The sequence below is a fragment of the Acinonyx jubatus genome, chromosome D4 (genome assembly GCF_027475565.1).
Source record: "Acinonyx jubatus isolate Ajub_Pintada_27869175 chromosome D4, VMU_Ajub_asm_v1.0, whole genome shotgun sequence".
NCBI lineage: Eukaryota > Metazoa > Chordata > Mammalia > Carnivora > Felidae > Acinonyx > Acinonyx jubatus.
The window spans coordinates 36785444-36801715 of NC_069391.1; the positions used below are offsets into that span (position 1 = coordinate 36785444).

Genomic DNA, 16272 nt, shown 5'->3' on the forward strand with positions numbered 1-16272 from the left:
AGGCTCTGAGCTGTCAGCACAGAGCCCGATGTGGGGCTCGAACTCACAAACCATGAGATCATGACCTGAGCCGAAGTCTGATGCCAACTGACTGAGCCACTCAGGCACCCCGCTCTCTTTCAAAGTCCACGTACATCTCATGTTAGGGAATAGGGACTAAATATTCAGATAGACCCCTGCATAGTTGAAAAATCAAAGCTGAGAACAGTGTCTTCCCCAACCAAGGTGAACCCATAGATGGATGACAGAGTGTGGCAAGTTGAACAACGGCCCCAGGAAAACCTCCCATGAACTTCAGAACCAATGAGGTTTTACAAACCTTAAAAGAAGGAAGCCTTAAAGATACAGTTGGCACAAAAAGTACCCTTAGGAATGGGAGGAGGCAGTGTGAACAAGATTTTAGTCTTGACTGAGGTGCTCCTAGGAAAATTACAAATTGGATGTATTCACCAATGGGTAAACGTCCAAGAGATTTAGGCTGTCCTCCCATCATTTGTTGTCCAAATCCTACTGCCTCTTAAGGTCTATGTCAAATGCCCTTATTCTATGTAGTACCCAGTACCTGATCAAGAGTGAATTCTTCCTTCTTCGAATCCTGCAATTTCATTCCTTTTTCAAGGCACTTCTAACAGACTTCTTTGATTAGAATTATATATATGCTTATGAACTGAGAACTAATTGAAGGAGCACTATGCTTTCCTCAGACCTGGCTTATTCAATACATACTTGTTGGACTAAAGGGAATCTGTTTTGCAAATGTGTGGTCTGCAGAGTTATTAAAGACAGAAGCTGTAATTGAGTAACTAGACCCAAAAAGAAGCCCTGGCTGTGAAATGAGGAAAAAAAGATACTATTGAAAGGATCTAGAAAAATGTACGCAGTCACCAGGTACTAGGTTAGGATGTCAGTATAAAACAGGTGAAACAGCTCAGCCTCACAGAAGGATAGAGTTGGCATTTGACAGTCAGCTGATGAATATATCTCAGAAGACCAAGCAGTGCAGGGAGAAGTGGTCAGAGGTAAAAAACTTCCATCAGCCTGTAATTCAGAGAGATAGTTATGGATCTCAGAAGAAGTCAGTCTCGAACAAATTAAGCTTGGAGGAGCAAAAAAGATTCTGAGATGGACTGAGAATTCACCGACTCACCCCCTAAAATTGTTCAAATTTTGGTCACTTACTTTAGTACCAAACTAAAACTTAACCGTTGCCACTTCTGTTCAACTCAGTTATGTCACATCTTGTCCAATGGTCCCTATCAATCCACAAATGTCTCATATGGTCTAGAAGGCCCTTACTCTACACTTTATTCAACCTCAAGAACATCAAGGACTTTGTCCTGACCAACTTTCCATCATAACCATGATATAGGAAAAGCAAGGATCTAAGAGCCACTGCCAACTGGTCCCACCTGATCCTGAACCTCTTACCAGCTGGTACTGGTGACTGTACAAGTCATGGCAGTTGTTGAAGATATACTCATATGTGGAGTTCAAACAGGCCTTCACACAATCTTTTACCACCTGGCTGGCTCTTGGAGGACTCTGCAGTTCTTGCACCTGCCAATTAATAAAAGAAATATGGGTCCATGGTCCTGCTCACCTGTGCAGGATCTCCTCCTAGAACTCCCCTCAAACTATTCAGGTTCCCATCATCCCTCAAAGAGTCCCTGGACCTTGCCCAAGGATGAAATTGCTAGGATAGCTGATTGGGAGAACTGCCCATCCCATCTCTGTTGATCCATGGTCTTCTCAGATGTAACTCAGGGAAAGGTGTATGGAAATGTGGGCTTAGAGGTGACGAATACTATAGCTTCAGATTATACCCAGTGATTCTTATTCTCCATGTTCCTGTGGCCAGATCCCCAGCCCATCACCATCCCACCCAGTTCATCTTTTACCTTCATTCTGAAGAAAGTAATGCTGGTCAGCAAATCCACTGTTGACTTCAAGTCCTGAAGCCGCTCAGGGCTTCCAGCAGGGAAATTATTCTGTTGCAAATCAAGCAAATTTAAGAAAGGAACAGAGAAATACGAAAGCCTTCCCTGCCAAAAGCAATGAAATCAAAAGCTTCCTTATCTGCTACTCACTAGGATTTTCCCCAGTTGAGCTGAACAAAAAAGCTATAAAACTACACATTTCCCTCTCTTTTCTACTGACAGACAGGCCCTTGCCAAAAGCAGGGGTTAATAATCCCCACCCCAGAAAGCAGCACTTCCTACACCAACCCTACTTCCCATGCAATGTGTGAGCATTTGCACAAGTGAACACACAGACACACACACACACACACACACACACACAATTTATATACACGCATTTTTCTTGGGTGAAGATTCTTACACCCAAACAGTGAGTTCTTCAAAAGTTATAATCTAACTGTATATTCTGCAATATAAGTGGAGCCACACTACAGACCAGACTGAGATCGAGGATGTGTATCTTCTGTGCAAGGGACCCCAGCTAGTCCACATTCCAGAGCCAGAAGATGGCAGAGTTCTGAGCAGAACTGCTTTTGGAGTGAGTTCCTTAGGACCTTCCCACCATGCCTCACTTCATTCCCCTTGGCATGAGTTTTAGGAGGAAGCTGCCAAGAAGAGCTGAAGGGAGATGTTGAGCCACTCTCCATTTTAAGGATTGCTTTTTTAAACTCCAAATGGCTACTTATATGCCAAATATAAGATATACAGTCAACTTTCCATTATTCATGCAAATGGAGGACACTGAAATTGCAAGATAATTAAAACTCCACTTCTTTTTGACTTTGAGGTTATTTTTATACTTACTTTTTAACGTGGGTATATTGCCTGTTCTGGAAATTTATGACACTTTAAAGCAAGTAATGAAGCCATTCTAAGAAGATCTAACTTAGGAAGAATTGGGAAACTGCCCATTTTCCTGTCCTGTCCTGTCCCAGGTACTCACCCTCCTAGTACATCTATTTCCTCCCTCCATCCTAGGAATGGATATGACCCCTGCTACAAATTACTTGCCCAAGCCAAGCTACTCATTACCTCCCTTGAAAAAGAAGGAGAGTATGGAAAAATACAAAAAAGAAACGTTAAGTATCTAATTCTTAAAGGGGCATTTCTGGAAGAGATTATCCTCAGGAGACTCCCTAATGAGAATGTCATCAGTAGTTGAATGGAGTGACATCAGTGGGGTTGGAAAGCCAACTATCTGTACAAAATTAGCCACACCTGCTGCTATTTACACACTGCATGCTCCTTGGAGTTTGAAGAACCACACATGTCAGTGGCATTGGCCATGTACGTACATGTGATGACATGGACCAATTTTCCTTGCCTTCAATCTTTATAGCCAAGATTGGACTATAGTCTCTCTAGAAAGAGCTTAGTATTATCTGTTATCCCACCTCACAGTCATGTCTTCACTCACCCTGTAGGTAGAGAGGTCAATTCTCAGTGAGTTGTGCAGCTGGTCCAGTAGTTTTACAAATCTCTCTTTCTAAGGGTAGGATACAAATAACAGAGAAGAGAGAAATAATCTGAGTTCCTTAGACTGTAGCAGAAACAGAACCATCTCTGGCTGAGGAGGAGACGTTGGTTTGGGGACACATCCTATCTCATCCCTGCCCAGCAGAAGAACAACCAATATAAGGGAAAAGTGGGATGGGTGGCTCGTGTTCCATCTCTTAGCAACTCTGTCTCAAATGAGATCTTCTCACACTGGCAAGGGGACAGGAAGCCCCTGGGAGAGGAAACAGCTCTTTCTATGTAAGAGTCAAAAGGAGATGATCCATGCTTCTCCGTTCCTTTGGGACTCTAACTCTTCTTATTCAAATAAAAGGAAACTTGAAACAATTCTCTTATTTGTTCCTGAGTCTATGGTCTCCTAACTTACCTTGGGGCAGCTCAAAAACAGTTAAGTAGCCAGAGTCTAGCAGTAATGATAAGAGGGAGGAATACTCATTCATTTGGAAGGTGATCAAGCAGACCTGAGAGGGCTTCTCTTTACACCACATTCCATATTGTTTTTCTTAGTTTATACTTTTTAAAATGTTAAAATAAATGACATACACCATTTTAATAGTTGATTTTTATAGAAAAGATATAATTAAATGTGGAATCACATGCCTACAGACTTGATATAGCATTCCTAGAATTCATATATTGGTTATATTATACATCGTTAGGTCTTAAGTTCAATATATAATGGGATGAGATAATGGAACACATATTTGAGTGGCTTAATCAATGCTGTTAATTCATCTATAGAAAGACTCTATTAAAATAAAAAAAGGTAGTTACTATCAAAAAACGGGGCTCAGAGAACCAGTAGATTTGGGAGTATCAGTAATGTTATTCCTAAAGAGGCAATATTTGTGGTGGGTCAAAGAGACTTCAGTTTATATTGAACTTATGTCAGGTGATATTCTGAATAAAGATTCAACTTCTCAAGTATCTTAAAACCAGGAAAGGTCACATCCTGGATAGGGTAAACAGTCCAACACTAGAAAAGGGATAGGCTCAAGGAATATACTGGTATCATCGCTTAGACATCAGTCTCATATGAACTTGAGTGGAAGGAGTCAGAGAGAAACTGAATAATGTTAAGAAAGGTCCACTTGTGGTCTTGCAGGACTAAGGAACACAGTGACTCAACCAAGTTCTTGGCCTAGAGAGATTCTGTGTGGCAGCCCCCCGCCCGCCCCCCATAGTGGTAATATTCCACGTTCTCTCATTTATCCATGTCTGAGGAGAGTTCATTAGTAAGTGTGCCTATCCATAATGAAATAAGGAGAGTCCATTAGCATAGTCGACATACCCATAAGGAAATAAATTCATCTATCTAAGTGGCAGCTCTGGTACCTACTGTGAAAAATCAAACTTTATTAATAACAAATGAGTAGGTATGTTTTTATATCACACTCACCCCAAAGTTGGAAGCTGCAAAGCGATCAGATGCAGAGACATTGGTGGAGGCGGTTGTGTGGGCATAGTAGGCATTGATGTTGGCCAGTAAGGTGCTCATCACTGCTGGCACACCAGGACACATGTACTTGGATGACAAACATGCAAAGTGCCTGAAAAACAGTATTCTTGGCCTCAAAGACTCTTCAAGGATTGCAGCAAAAAACAAATAATCAGAAGAGCTTACTGGTGTGTATGAAGCTTCCAATCATTTTGGCATGCAAGAATCTTTGTAATTTATTCATTCAAATATACATTCAGTGAATGCCTACCATGTGCCAGGCCCTGTGCTAGGTGCTAGAATCCAAAGATGTGATAGCCTGGCAGAGAAAGCAAGAGTAAGAAAGTCAATAAGCCAAGGCATGCTCTGCAAAACTACTGTAGAAACATACAAGATCACTTAAATCAGAATGGTTGAGGGCTGGAAGGGATTAGAATAAGCCTTCTCAAAGAAGAGATGGTTGAACCAAATCTTAAAGGATTAGTAGGAAGTAATCAAATGGAGAAGTGTTCAGGCAAAGGGAAATTCCATTGCAAAGACAAATATATTCATGGCAGATTGATTCATTTGGGAAAACCTCAGTTATGGCTACTGTTCAGGTATATGATATAGGAATACCAAGAAATAAAAGAAGCATAAATAGTTAACAGAACAGTTTACCCTCAATACTATAGTATATTTTAAAATGAAGGCACAGTATGATCAGATTAGTCTTTCAGAAAGGCCCCTTTGATGATAAATTGGAGGGTAACTCAGATAAGACTAGGATGGAAAGAGCAGTTGAAGAGTTACTATAATCATTCAGAAAAGAAGCAATGAAAGCACTAAATGGAACAGAGAAATGGTTAAGAGTACAGACTCTAGATCAAGAGTGGGTTTGAATCTCAGCTCCACTATTTACTCAGTGACTTTGGATAAATTACTTAAACTTCTCTATGCCTCAGTTTTCTTACCTGTAAAATGGGAAAAATAATGGTACCCCCTCATAAATGAGTTAAAATTCATAAAATGCTTAGAACAATGCCTGGAACATAAAGAAATGTATGAGGGAGTTGTTATTATCATTATCGTTATTGTTACTATTGCACTATAGCAATAGTGATAGATTAAAAACAATTTTAGGAGATAGAATCCAGAGGTTTTAGAATTTTGATGTTGGAAGTCAAAGGACAGTAGTAATTAAGAAAGAAAAGTTTAAGCTGATTCCTAAATTTGTGTGGACAACTGCATTTAAAATTGTTCCATTTACTAAAATAGGGAATATAGGAAGATAGACATATTTGGTGGAGATGTTGTTGATTTGGAAGAAGGAAGCAGCTGAAAATGGATCTGAAATTCAGGAAAAGGTATGATCTGGAAAAAGAAATGGAGTCCTCAACCCAGAACTGGTTAAGGTCACAGGTTTGGATGAGATCATCTAGGGAGAATGAACAGAGTAGGAACGGTAAGGAGGCCATTCTCAAACCTCATTCCTCACTGTATTTCTTCTCTCCACCTATAATGAACTTCTTGTAATTCCTTGAATGTTCTATTGTCTGCTGCATCTCAGCGCCATAGCACATGCCCTACCAGAAATGCTCTTCCACCTTTCCTGTATTTCAAGACTCAGTTCAAGTGTCAACTCTTCAATGGCTTCCCTCACATGCCTCCCCTAAAAGGTAGATGGTTTCATAATTCCCTGTTATTACTTCTACCATAGCACTTATCATATTATATTGTAATTGTTTGTTTACTGGTCTCTCCTTCCTACTGGACTGCGTTCCCCAAGCACAGAGGCCTCATCTTACTCCATCTTTGTGTTCTCAGCACCTAACACAATATATGACCCATAGAAGAAACTCAATAAAAATTTGTAGAATAAATGAAGCGTGTCCAGGGTAATAGTCACCTTCTGCTTACAGCTCTAGTGGCAGCCTCACCAACATACAAACAACAAACTCTTACATTCTAGTATATACAAACTCTTCATAGTAGGCAAAATTTTCTGGCATAGGAGTCTTGCTCAACTCCAGACACAGCTGCTTTTTCTACAGTTTAGTGCCTTCTTCAACATCCAGGCCAATCTAAGAAAGCTTGTCTATCAAACACATATACATAAGCACACATGCTGCATCTCCTCAGGCCTGTGATGTTTGGGCAAGTTTGTCCTGGTATACCCTCTCATGCCTTTTGCCCTTCTTATCTCTGCACTCTGGGGGAGACAGGTAAGTATCATCTCCCTGAATTACTGATAAATATACTCCCTTTATACATATATTTTCTTTGCCTTGGGGCATAGACCCACCTCACCTCAGCTCAGAGAGGAAAGCAACAAATCACTGTATACTACCCCACTTAAGGACCTATTTACCCTGTCAGTGTGCCTTCATTAGCCTCCCCAAGAATTAAAAGCCACTTCCCAAAGCCCCAGGGGAGCCTCACGTCATGGCCTGATATATGGACTCGATGCCATAGCGCATGGCAAATTCATCCACAATTTCTTGGGCAGTCTCATCAAAGTACACCTTCCATGCATCATCTCCTCGAGCCTCAGGAATCAGGACTCCTCCACTACCCTGAATGTCTGTGAGGTAATGGAAAAGGTTCTGCAGGAGACAGAGCAAAGGAAATAGTTAAATACATATTAAAAATAAAACTAAAATCTGGTGGTAAAGTCCAGGAGAATATGAATAGGGTTCCAAAGAAATTCTGTCAAATCATCACTAGTTCCTTGTGTGGCCCAATAGGCCTTCACATGAGTGAAAGAGAACAAAGGCTGGGACTATTACTTGGGCTGTCCAGGGTAGCATGGTGAATAAAAACCAGGCCCCAAATCTTCAACCATCCCGCAATCCGATTTATTGTCAAAGGCCTTCCCAGCACTGCTTTCTGACACCCCATCTACCAAAGGGTGGCTCACCTCATGGAGACACGTATATTGCACATGATACGGTGCTACCTTCTCCTCCCCCTTGATCTCCACACTGATTTGTAGTCGGATAGCCCCTGAGACAGCTGATTTATCTGTCCTCTTCTCTAGGATGAAAAGAAGACCAGAGATTGACACCAATGCAACTACAGATAGCGCAGACAGCCCCCATCCTGGCTTAATCCAAGGAAAAAGAGGCACTAATCCAAAGTTCACATAACAGAGTGAACTCACTCCAGCGACCACATAGTCTACAAATAACCCCAAATATTCCCAATATTAATTTCTTTTTATTTATTTATTTTTATTTTTTGGTTTTTTTTTCCAATATTAATTTCATTAAGAGAATAGGGAGCTAAAACCATTAGAGATGAGCATGAAGATTAAAGGGCCTCCTGAAATCTGAAGAATGGCTGAACAGCCAGACTGAGTTCCAGCCACTTCCACTCCTCTGTCCCCCATCTCTACTCATCGTCAGTTCTCTGCAGATAAGACAGGCTCTGTATGCTTTAGGGATTGAGTGATGGTTTTGGTAGGCAGGATTTTCCCCCAGATTTCCCATTCATGCTCTCCCTTCCCAGAAAATTTCTCTGGTCCTGTTTCCTCACCCAAGTTGTACCAGACGTCCATCTCGCCACTCAGTGTCCGGACCTCAATAATGGTTTGACCAAGGAAATCATCAGACTCTCGTTTAAGCCGCTGTTTTACTCTTGACTTGATGTCATCATCTTCATCCCATACACGTACCTTGATGCGGTCAGAAGAGTTGTGGCACTCACTGTGAGAGAAATAGGCAGGCTCTGTTAGGTACCAACCAAGCAGCACTCATTCTTATTATTACTTCCAATTCCCTCCCAAAGCTCCATCAACTGTACTTGAAGCCTTGTAGAGGAAATGAAGGAGTCAGGGAACAGTGGGTGTCAGCCTAGGTGGCTCTACATACCATTATCATACCATTCCTTATTGCCTTGACACAAAAAGTGGGGAGACAGAAGAGTAATTAGAGACCATTCTGATTTCCTGTGCAGCTAGCTGTATCAACAACACTAACAGGAAAACACCTGGACAAATGCTACAGAGCCACAGGAAAGGACTGCTAGTTCCCTTCCCAGAGTCAGTAAAGGTGTCAATGTTCATGGTATGTCAATCTGGTCATATCTGCTTAGCTTTCCATCTAGCTCCCCCCAACCATCTAGGTATGTGCTTGGTGAACTTCAATCATTCTTTAAAACCCAGGTGAACTATCATTTTGCTCTATGAGGTTTGCTTTGGAAAAGGGAGTTTGGTCAGATCCCCCCTCACACTCTCCTTCCCTCACAGTTGCTTAGTGGGTCCTATTGCCTCATATAGGAGCTGTACTTGACTGAATTTGCTACTTCTTTCTCTGTGTTCTCATACTATTTTTGCACACTCTATTAAAATATTATAGTATAACTGTTGGTCTACTGAAAAACAGCCAAATCAACAAGGAGCTTCTTGAAGGCAGAGACTGTCTTACACATTTTAGATACACAATATCATCTACAGTGTCTTGTATAGAATAGGGGCTTAATAAATCATTTACTAAATGGATGAGAGCAGGCAAAATTGACTACAGAGTCAATTCATTTAAAATTCATCAGGGGGCGCCTGGGTGGCGCAGTCGGTTAAGCATCCGACTTCAGCTAGTCACGATCTCGCAGTCCGTGAGTTCGAGCCCCGCGTCAGGCTCTGGGCTGATGGCTCGGAGCCTGGAGCCTGTTTCCGATTCTGTGTCTCCCTCTCTCTCTGCCCCTCCCCCGTTCATGCTCTGTCTCTCTCTGTCCCAAAAATAAATTAAAAAAAAAGTTGAAAAAAAAAATTAAAAAAAAATAAAATAAAATTCATCATAAGAAGAATTCAAGCAGGAACCTCTCAGATTCTCAAAGGAATAGGTGCTTCCCCCAGTAACTATTGCCTCTGGACTCGAGGCCAATTTTACTAGGCCTCAATCCCTTTCCACGCTGAGTTCTCCAAGGAGCCAACAGAAGAAGATCTCTATATAACCAGCCTGTTCATTAGGTAATTCAGATTCTAAGTCCTGGTATAAGGTGTGTGACAAAGCACCTGGATTCTCCACACATTAGTCTGTGTCCTAGACTAGAGCTTGACATTTTTTCAACAACCATCTTGTACTGTCTTATGAAATAGTCTGTAAGAAAGTAAGACAATGGAAAAAGGAGTGGGGGTGGAAGCTGAGAAAGAAAAAAAAAGCAGAGCTTTTTAAGGGAAACAGAAACTTTTCCAGATCCCAGATTTCTATCTTCAAGCCAGAATTACCCAGTTGGAGGACACGGACATTGCTTCCCAACTCTCCAGAAGAGTCTAATCCTTCCTAGGCAGGATAGCAAGGCTGAAAGGTACACAACAGGGTGGCCAGTTCATGGCTGTCACTGAGCAGTAGTAAAATCTTTCTAACGCTAGAAAAAGCAGTATGGAGTGCCCAGGAGCCCCTGATACAATAGCCCATGAGAAGAAACCCAGAAAATAAATGACTGCTGCCCAATTGAATCCTATGAGAAATAGGCTTCTCCAGTACCTCTGGCCCATCCCTCTTTGTTGAAAGAATTTTTATTTATTTAAAGTAATCTCTACACCCAATGTGGAGCTCAAAATTATGACCCCAAGATCAAAAGTTGCATGCTCCACTAACAGAGCCAACCAGGTGCCCTGCCTCATCCCTCTTAGGGTCCAAGCCAAGGATAATAGGACTTAATGCTGCTTCTAAAATACACATAGTCCCAGGTAAGACAAAACCCTCTGTTACTTACAAATGGAACTTCTCTTCCCAAACAGGGTTCAGATTCCCAAAAATAGTCTTGGTACGCTTCTTGGTTTTGCCCACTTGCACAGTCACGTAAGGGTCACTGGATCCTGTCTTGTCCTTGGCTTGTAGGCCCTGGGCACACACCACTGCAACCCAAATATAAAGGAGGAGGTTTCAGAGTGTGCTCTAGAAGTCACAAGTCTTCCATAGTACTACTCATATGCTCTCCATCTTAGAGCAGCCTCCATCTGCTCCTTGAACAGGAACACGACTCTTCTCACTCTTCCATATCTATGCTTAGCCCTGGGCTGCCAGTCTTTCTCTGAAAGGCTGGCCCAAGAATCCCACCTCCTCACCAGTGCCTTAACTGACCACCTTCCCCTACATTGATATATACGTGCTTCAGCCACACCCACTCAGCTAGTAAAGCACTAGCTTATTTCCTGATCTCCTACTATACCATTGCCCAACCCCCCCCCTCAGCTCTTATAATATCAAACTGTTAACCAAGTCTATAACATCAGATTGTTACCAAATCCTTCATTATCATTCATATCATTTGTAGGTGCTGGTCTTGCTCTCCCAACACCCAATGGCACCAGGGTGAGGTGTGGAGAGGAGGAGTGATGAACAGTAAGGCCCTCCTTCCCTCAATTCTACCTTCTTTCTCTCCAGCCCCCTGCTCCCTCAAACTCAGAATGCTTCTTCCCCAGGTTCCTCCCCATGGTCTAGGCCTTCCTGTCCCCTCAAACCTTGGCCTACTCACCAGTGATGGTAATCTTGGCCGACCATTTGGAGGTGCCATCCAGTACACTCTGCTTCACTGTTTTCATCTGTTGCACATGGGCAACTTTGCTCACAGTAAAGACATCCCGGATAACTTCAAAGATCTCTGGCTTATTCCGCTCTCGGATCTTCATGCGGTCCTTCATGGCCATGATTATGTTCTGGGTCCTGTCCTCAGCTCCATGTTTAGAACTCTTTTCTGCAGCCCCTGAAGGATCGTCAGAAATAGAAAGATAACCAATAGGCAACCCACCAGACAAAGGGTCAGGCTGAAGAATGCAGCTTAACAGAGGTCACTAAGAAGTGGAAGAAGCTTAAGACTGGGATAGCTCTCCGAAGAGTTCACCAATATGGGACCTGCTGAAGTTTAACGCTTGGCCAGTGGAATTTAAAATGCAACTCAAAGGGCAGCACAATGTTGGTAATTATTATGGGAGTTTATTATACTATTTCCTGAATTTTTCATAAAAAAAAGAAACAGACAAAAAAGTTTAGCTCAGCCTGCAGTTGACCTTGTCTTTCTTCTACCCTAGGTGGTGGTTGAGAGTTACCCTTCAAGTTTAAGGCAAAAATATCCCCAATGGGTATTGCAGTTATCAGAGAGGGTTGGTGGATGGGCATGACAACTCCACCAATCTCATCCGACTTCCAAACCATGACAGAGATCCCAGAATTCATCATGGCACACACTGGATTCTGCCTCAGGGCTCTAATGCCTTTAGTCTCAGAAAATATGTAGTATGGTAAAAAAAACAGAGCAGACTCGTCTGATGTATTTCATCATATGGGCTTGTCAGAAAGGGGCCAATCCTTCCTTTACTGGCTCTGCAGATTGGTTTTTATCTCTATTCTCCAAAGACGTAGGTCTTTTCTACAAGACCTGGAGCAAAAATTAAGGCCAACATCTGAATCCTAACCCTGAAAAGATGGCAAGCAGATCTGTCCAGGGAAGGCCATAGAAGGGCATTTCATTCCACTCCTCACTTCACAGAAGCCTTAGGCAAAAGATACTTTCTGATAAATGAAAATGACCTGGGTTGCATCCTAGTCTTGCCATTTAGCATATCCCATACACTGCTACTTTCTTGGACTGGGACCTCTGGAAGGCCCTTGAGGAAAGGATTGACACACTTGCTATGGAGCAGCATTTCAGAAAGTTTCCAGCAAGCAGCCTATGCAGCCTGCCTGGCTTCTAGTTCTTAGTAATTAAAGCAAGAGTCTGCTGGCACCTGTGCTTGAAACCCCTTATGATGGATTTGGGCAATCATCACCAGCATTCATCTTCAATCTTTTCAGAGCCCCATCTCTTCCACTGACTTGTTCTACCTGTTTCTTCATGTCTGCTATAGCTATGCCACTGGCACCAATCTAGGGCCCTCCAAACGAAGACATTTTAAGTGAACAATTAGTTGAGGCCTCTCCCTGGGCCCCATTTATGTCACATATCTTTCTTGGGGATAATGAAGTGCTTCTGAGTCTAAAGGTGTCCCTTCTTTCTCCCCATAATCCTTGAAGTTTTCATTGCTATGACTTGGCTCTGAGTAAAATGTGGAAGACCTGAGGGGCAAGAAAATACATTCCCACATCCCTAAACCCTGCTCCCCCAGAGGTCCAGGCACAGTGGTTACAAGTCCTGTAGGAACAAAGCAAGGAGACAAGAACTTGGAGGGCTACTAACTCCTTCGGCAGAAACTTGTTCCTTTTCCTGCTCCTATTCTCCCCACTCCATGATGGTAGCACAAATCACCTATTTAGTCAGGGCCTGGGAGTCTGGCACATTCTCCTCTGGGACCTCTGCCTGATCCATTTGTCACTTCTGTTCCCAGCACTGTTGTCTAAAACCTGCATCTATAGGCAAGGAATAAATGCTGCCTTCCCTGGGTCCTAGAGTCTATACCTCAAGAGGTTCTTCTGCGAAGCCTGGAACCTCACAGAACTCTCTCTTCCCATTAGTTTTGGTCCCCAATTAATCATGCTCTAGTCATTTGGGCGATATGGCCACTGCAGTGTGTACACTACTCAAGCACAGCTTCTGGGATCACCTGAATCCTGGAAGAGATTCTAGTTCTGCCAGAGGGCCACAGAAAGCTCGAATTTGTTTTCCTAAAGGTGCTTAAGACAGTGTGTTGTAAGACCTGTTATTTGGAAAGGCAATGCCCCTTGACTCAGGACCCTAGTTTCTTTGAAAAAGAAAGAACTTCATAATCAGGTAGACTAGAGGAATGATAGTTGAGCCATCTTAGCTCTTTGTTTCAAGACTATTTGGGAGAGGGCCTGCTGCCTCTGCTCTATACCCCTCATCCCACAGGGACACTCACGTTGCAGGCAGTCAGCGTTGAGCAGATCCTGGCACTTCTCATGGCACTTGACTCCACACTCACTGCAGCGCATGCCCTGCCGGGCAATGCCCCAGAGCAGACCTTCACACTCATAGCAGTAGGTAGGGGTAGTGGCCGTCCAGACCTCAAAGTTGTGGGGTGTGGTACACGAGATGGGGTAGATTAAGGCCTGCAGGGTTTTCTTATACACATGGGATTTCTGAAAGACACATACCCCATCACCCACCAACAACTTTAGGTCTCTAAGAGATACCAGAACTGAGATCCCTGCAGGGTAATCAAGACCCTGGTTTCTCCTCTGGCAATAAAGGAAATACTCTAGCCTGGCCCAGCCCACAGCCAAGAAGCCCCTGGAAGAAAGAAGCTCCTCAATGTCATGTGCTCCTGGTCATCCAAGAGAGATCTGACCCAAATGCTACATCTGAACCTTTTCCCAGCATTCAAGCTTTCTAAGAAAACAGAGGGTACTAGGCCCACCATAAAACCCTGAGTTCAGTGGTCACATACTCCAATGTAAGACTTGGGCTTACCTTTGTTCTGACCCCTTGCCTCTTTTAGTATGGAAAACTCAGACACAAAGCTATTTATCTGTTTCATTAACAATGTGTGCCTAACACTCATGAATTCTCAGAGTGGCTACCAGTCTTCAGGCCAGTGAACTCATGACAGCCCGTGGGTCACTTACCAGCTCTTCATCTTTGAGAGATGTGCGTGTAGCCATTGCAGAAGTAATCCCTGCCTTCCGGGACTGGACCAATGACTATGAGAGAAGACCGGCTGTCAGCCCTGGCTACTGCCAAGGGCTGGCAAATTCCTGGCAAAGGAGTTTCAGTGACCAAAGTGATTTGACTGTTTGACTTACTACCTTCTAATTTTACTGTCATTCACAGGAACCACCCATGGGTAACAGATGATAAGAGTACCAAACAAACTGAGGGTTGACAGATGATGGGGGAGAGGGGGAAGTGGGTGATAGGCATTGAGGAGGGCACTTGTTGGGATGAGCACTCGATGTTGTATGGAAGCCAATTTGACAATAAATTATATTAAAAAAAAAAAAGATCCAAAACACAAGGCCCTTAGGAGACTATTCTAACAATGTCAGAATGACACTTCTCTTAGGGTACCTATCATCCAAAGACTCTCTCTTTCCTTCACTCTTTTTAGGTTTCCCACCCCTTGTTTATAGGAAGACAAAGGAAAATGACAAATTTAGAATTACAGTAGGAAATACATCATTAAGAATAGAATAAACTAGGGGCGCCTGGGTGGCGCAGTCGGTTAAGCGTCCGACTTCAGCCAGGTCACGATCTCGCGGTCCTTGGGTTCGAGCCCCGCGTCAGGCTCTGGGCTGATGGCTCGGAGCCTGGAGCCTGTTTCCGATTCTGTGTCTCCCTCTCTCTCTGCCCCTCCCCCGTTCATGCTCTGTCTCTCTCTGTCCCAAAAATAAATAAAAAACGTTGAAAAAAAATTAAAAAAAAAAAAAGAATAGAATAAACTATGTCATAGCCACATTTAAGAACCATCACTGAGGGGTGCCTGGGTGGCTCAGTTGGTTAAGTGTCCGACTTCGGCTCAGGTCATGATCTCATGGTCCGTGAGTTTGAGCCCCGCGTCAGGCTCTGTGCTGACAGCTCAGAGCCTGGAGCCTGCTTCAGATTCTGTGTCTCCCTCTCTCTCTCTGACCCTCCCCCATTCATGCTCTCTCTCTGTCTCAAAAAATAAATAAACACTAAAAAAAAAACCAAAAACCAGAACCATCACTGAGAACAATTTCATGCTATCCTTTATCCCTGGGTACCACCCCATGCCCACACAATCCCAGGTGGCTATAGAGGCCAGCAGCCCAAATGAGCAAGATACTCAGCTAAAGGGGCAACATAACCACAGTCAAATCAACCAGGGCAGGGGGTTAAGTCTGAGAGCTGGGACTGCTCTGCTAGCTAAGCCCTTGTGTAGAGGGGCCTCATGTTATCTGCCAAACCCAAGCTTTAAGAACAGCCCCCGGAGGGTGGACACTGGGTAGACAGGAAGTGTATCAGCCTAAACAGGAAAAACAGTTGGGAAGGGCCCAGGTGGTTTGAGATTCTTAAAGAGGATGGAAAGGGGCTCTGGAAACACTCACCATAGCCTGTGCAGAGGAGAGCAGAGAAAGGAACAACAGGATGTTAAAGCCACCCCCAAAAGCATGAAAAAACTTGCAGAGGCAACTGGGAGGTAGTCTTCCCAGTAGTCTGATCCATGTAGGGTACAACATCCCAACCCCCTCTGCCTCTATCCACTAAAAATTATCTTTAATCCAGCCAGCTATCCAGCGCCTAGAGCTTCTACTCTAAGGAGAGTTATGCCAGAAAATGAAATATAGGCAAGGTTAAAATATGGAGGATGAAAGTAGGACATGACTAAGATACTGCTATCCAACTAGTTAAGCAAAGAAGAGCTGGTGTACAAAAAGGTGGGGTGGGGTAGAAGCAGAGAAAAAGTATGAAAAGAAAAAAGAGATGCAAGATAATGAAATAAAG

At 43.3% G+C, this 16272-nt stretch overlaps 1 protein-coding gene across 13 annotated transcripts in view; it reads right to left on the reverse strand.

The window, feature by feature from the left end:
* Nucleotides 1-16272, reverse strand: part of UNC13B (unc-13 homolog B) — a 237719-nt gene that overhangs the window by 19191 nt on the left and 202256 nt on the right. For all 13 annotated transcript variants that reach the window (XR_008291122.1, XM_053204957.1, XM_027039368.2 and 10 more), the window contains 11 exons: nt 14436-14510; nt 13730-13949; nt 11392-11619; nt 10630-10771; nt 8449-8618; nt 7832-7947; nt 7354-7517; nt 4894-5044; nt 3397-3465; nt 1899-1988; nt 1429-1557 (listed from right to left, as the gene is read on the reverse strand). Coding sequence is in view for 12 of the 13 variants with exons in the window: in XM_053204957.1 (XP_053060932.1) it covers nt 1429-1557; nt 1899-1988; nt 3397-3465; nt 4894-5044; nt 7354-7517; nt 7832-7947; nt 8449-8618; nt 10630-10771; nt 11392-11619; nt 13730-13949; nt 14436-14510 (1554 nt within the window). In the remaining variant the exon portion in view is untranslated. The remainder of the gene's footprint in view (nt 1-1428; nt 1558-1898; nt 1989-3396; nt 3466-4893; nt 5045-7353; nt 7518-7831; nt 7948-8448; nt 8619-10629; nt 10772-11391; nt 11620-13729; nt 13950-14435; nt 14511-16272) is intronic.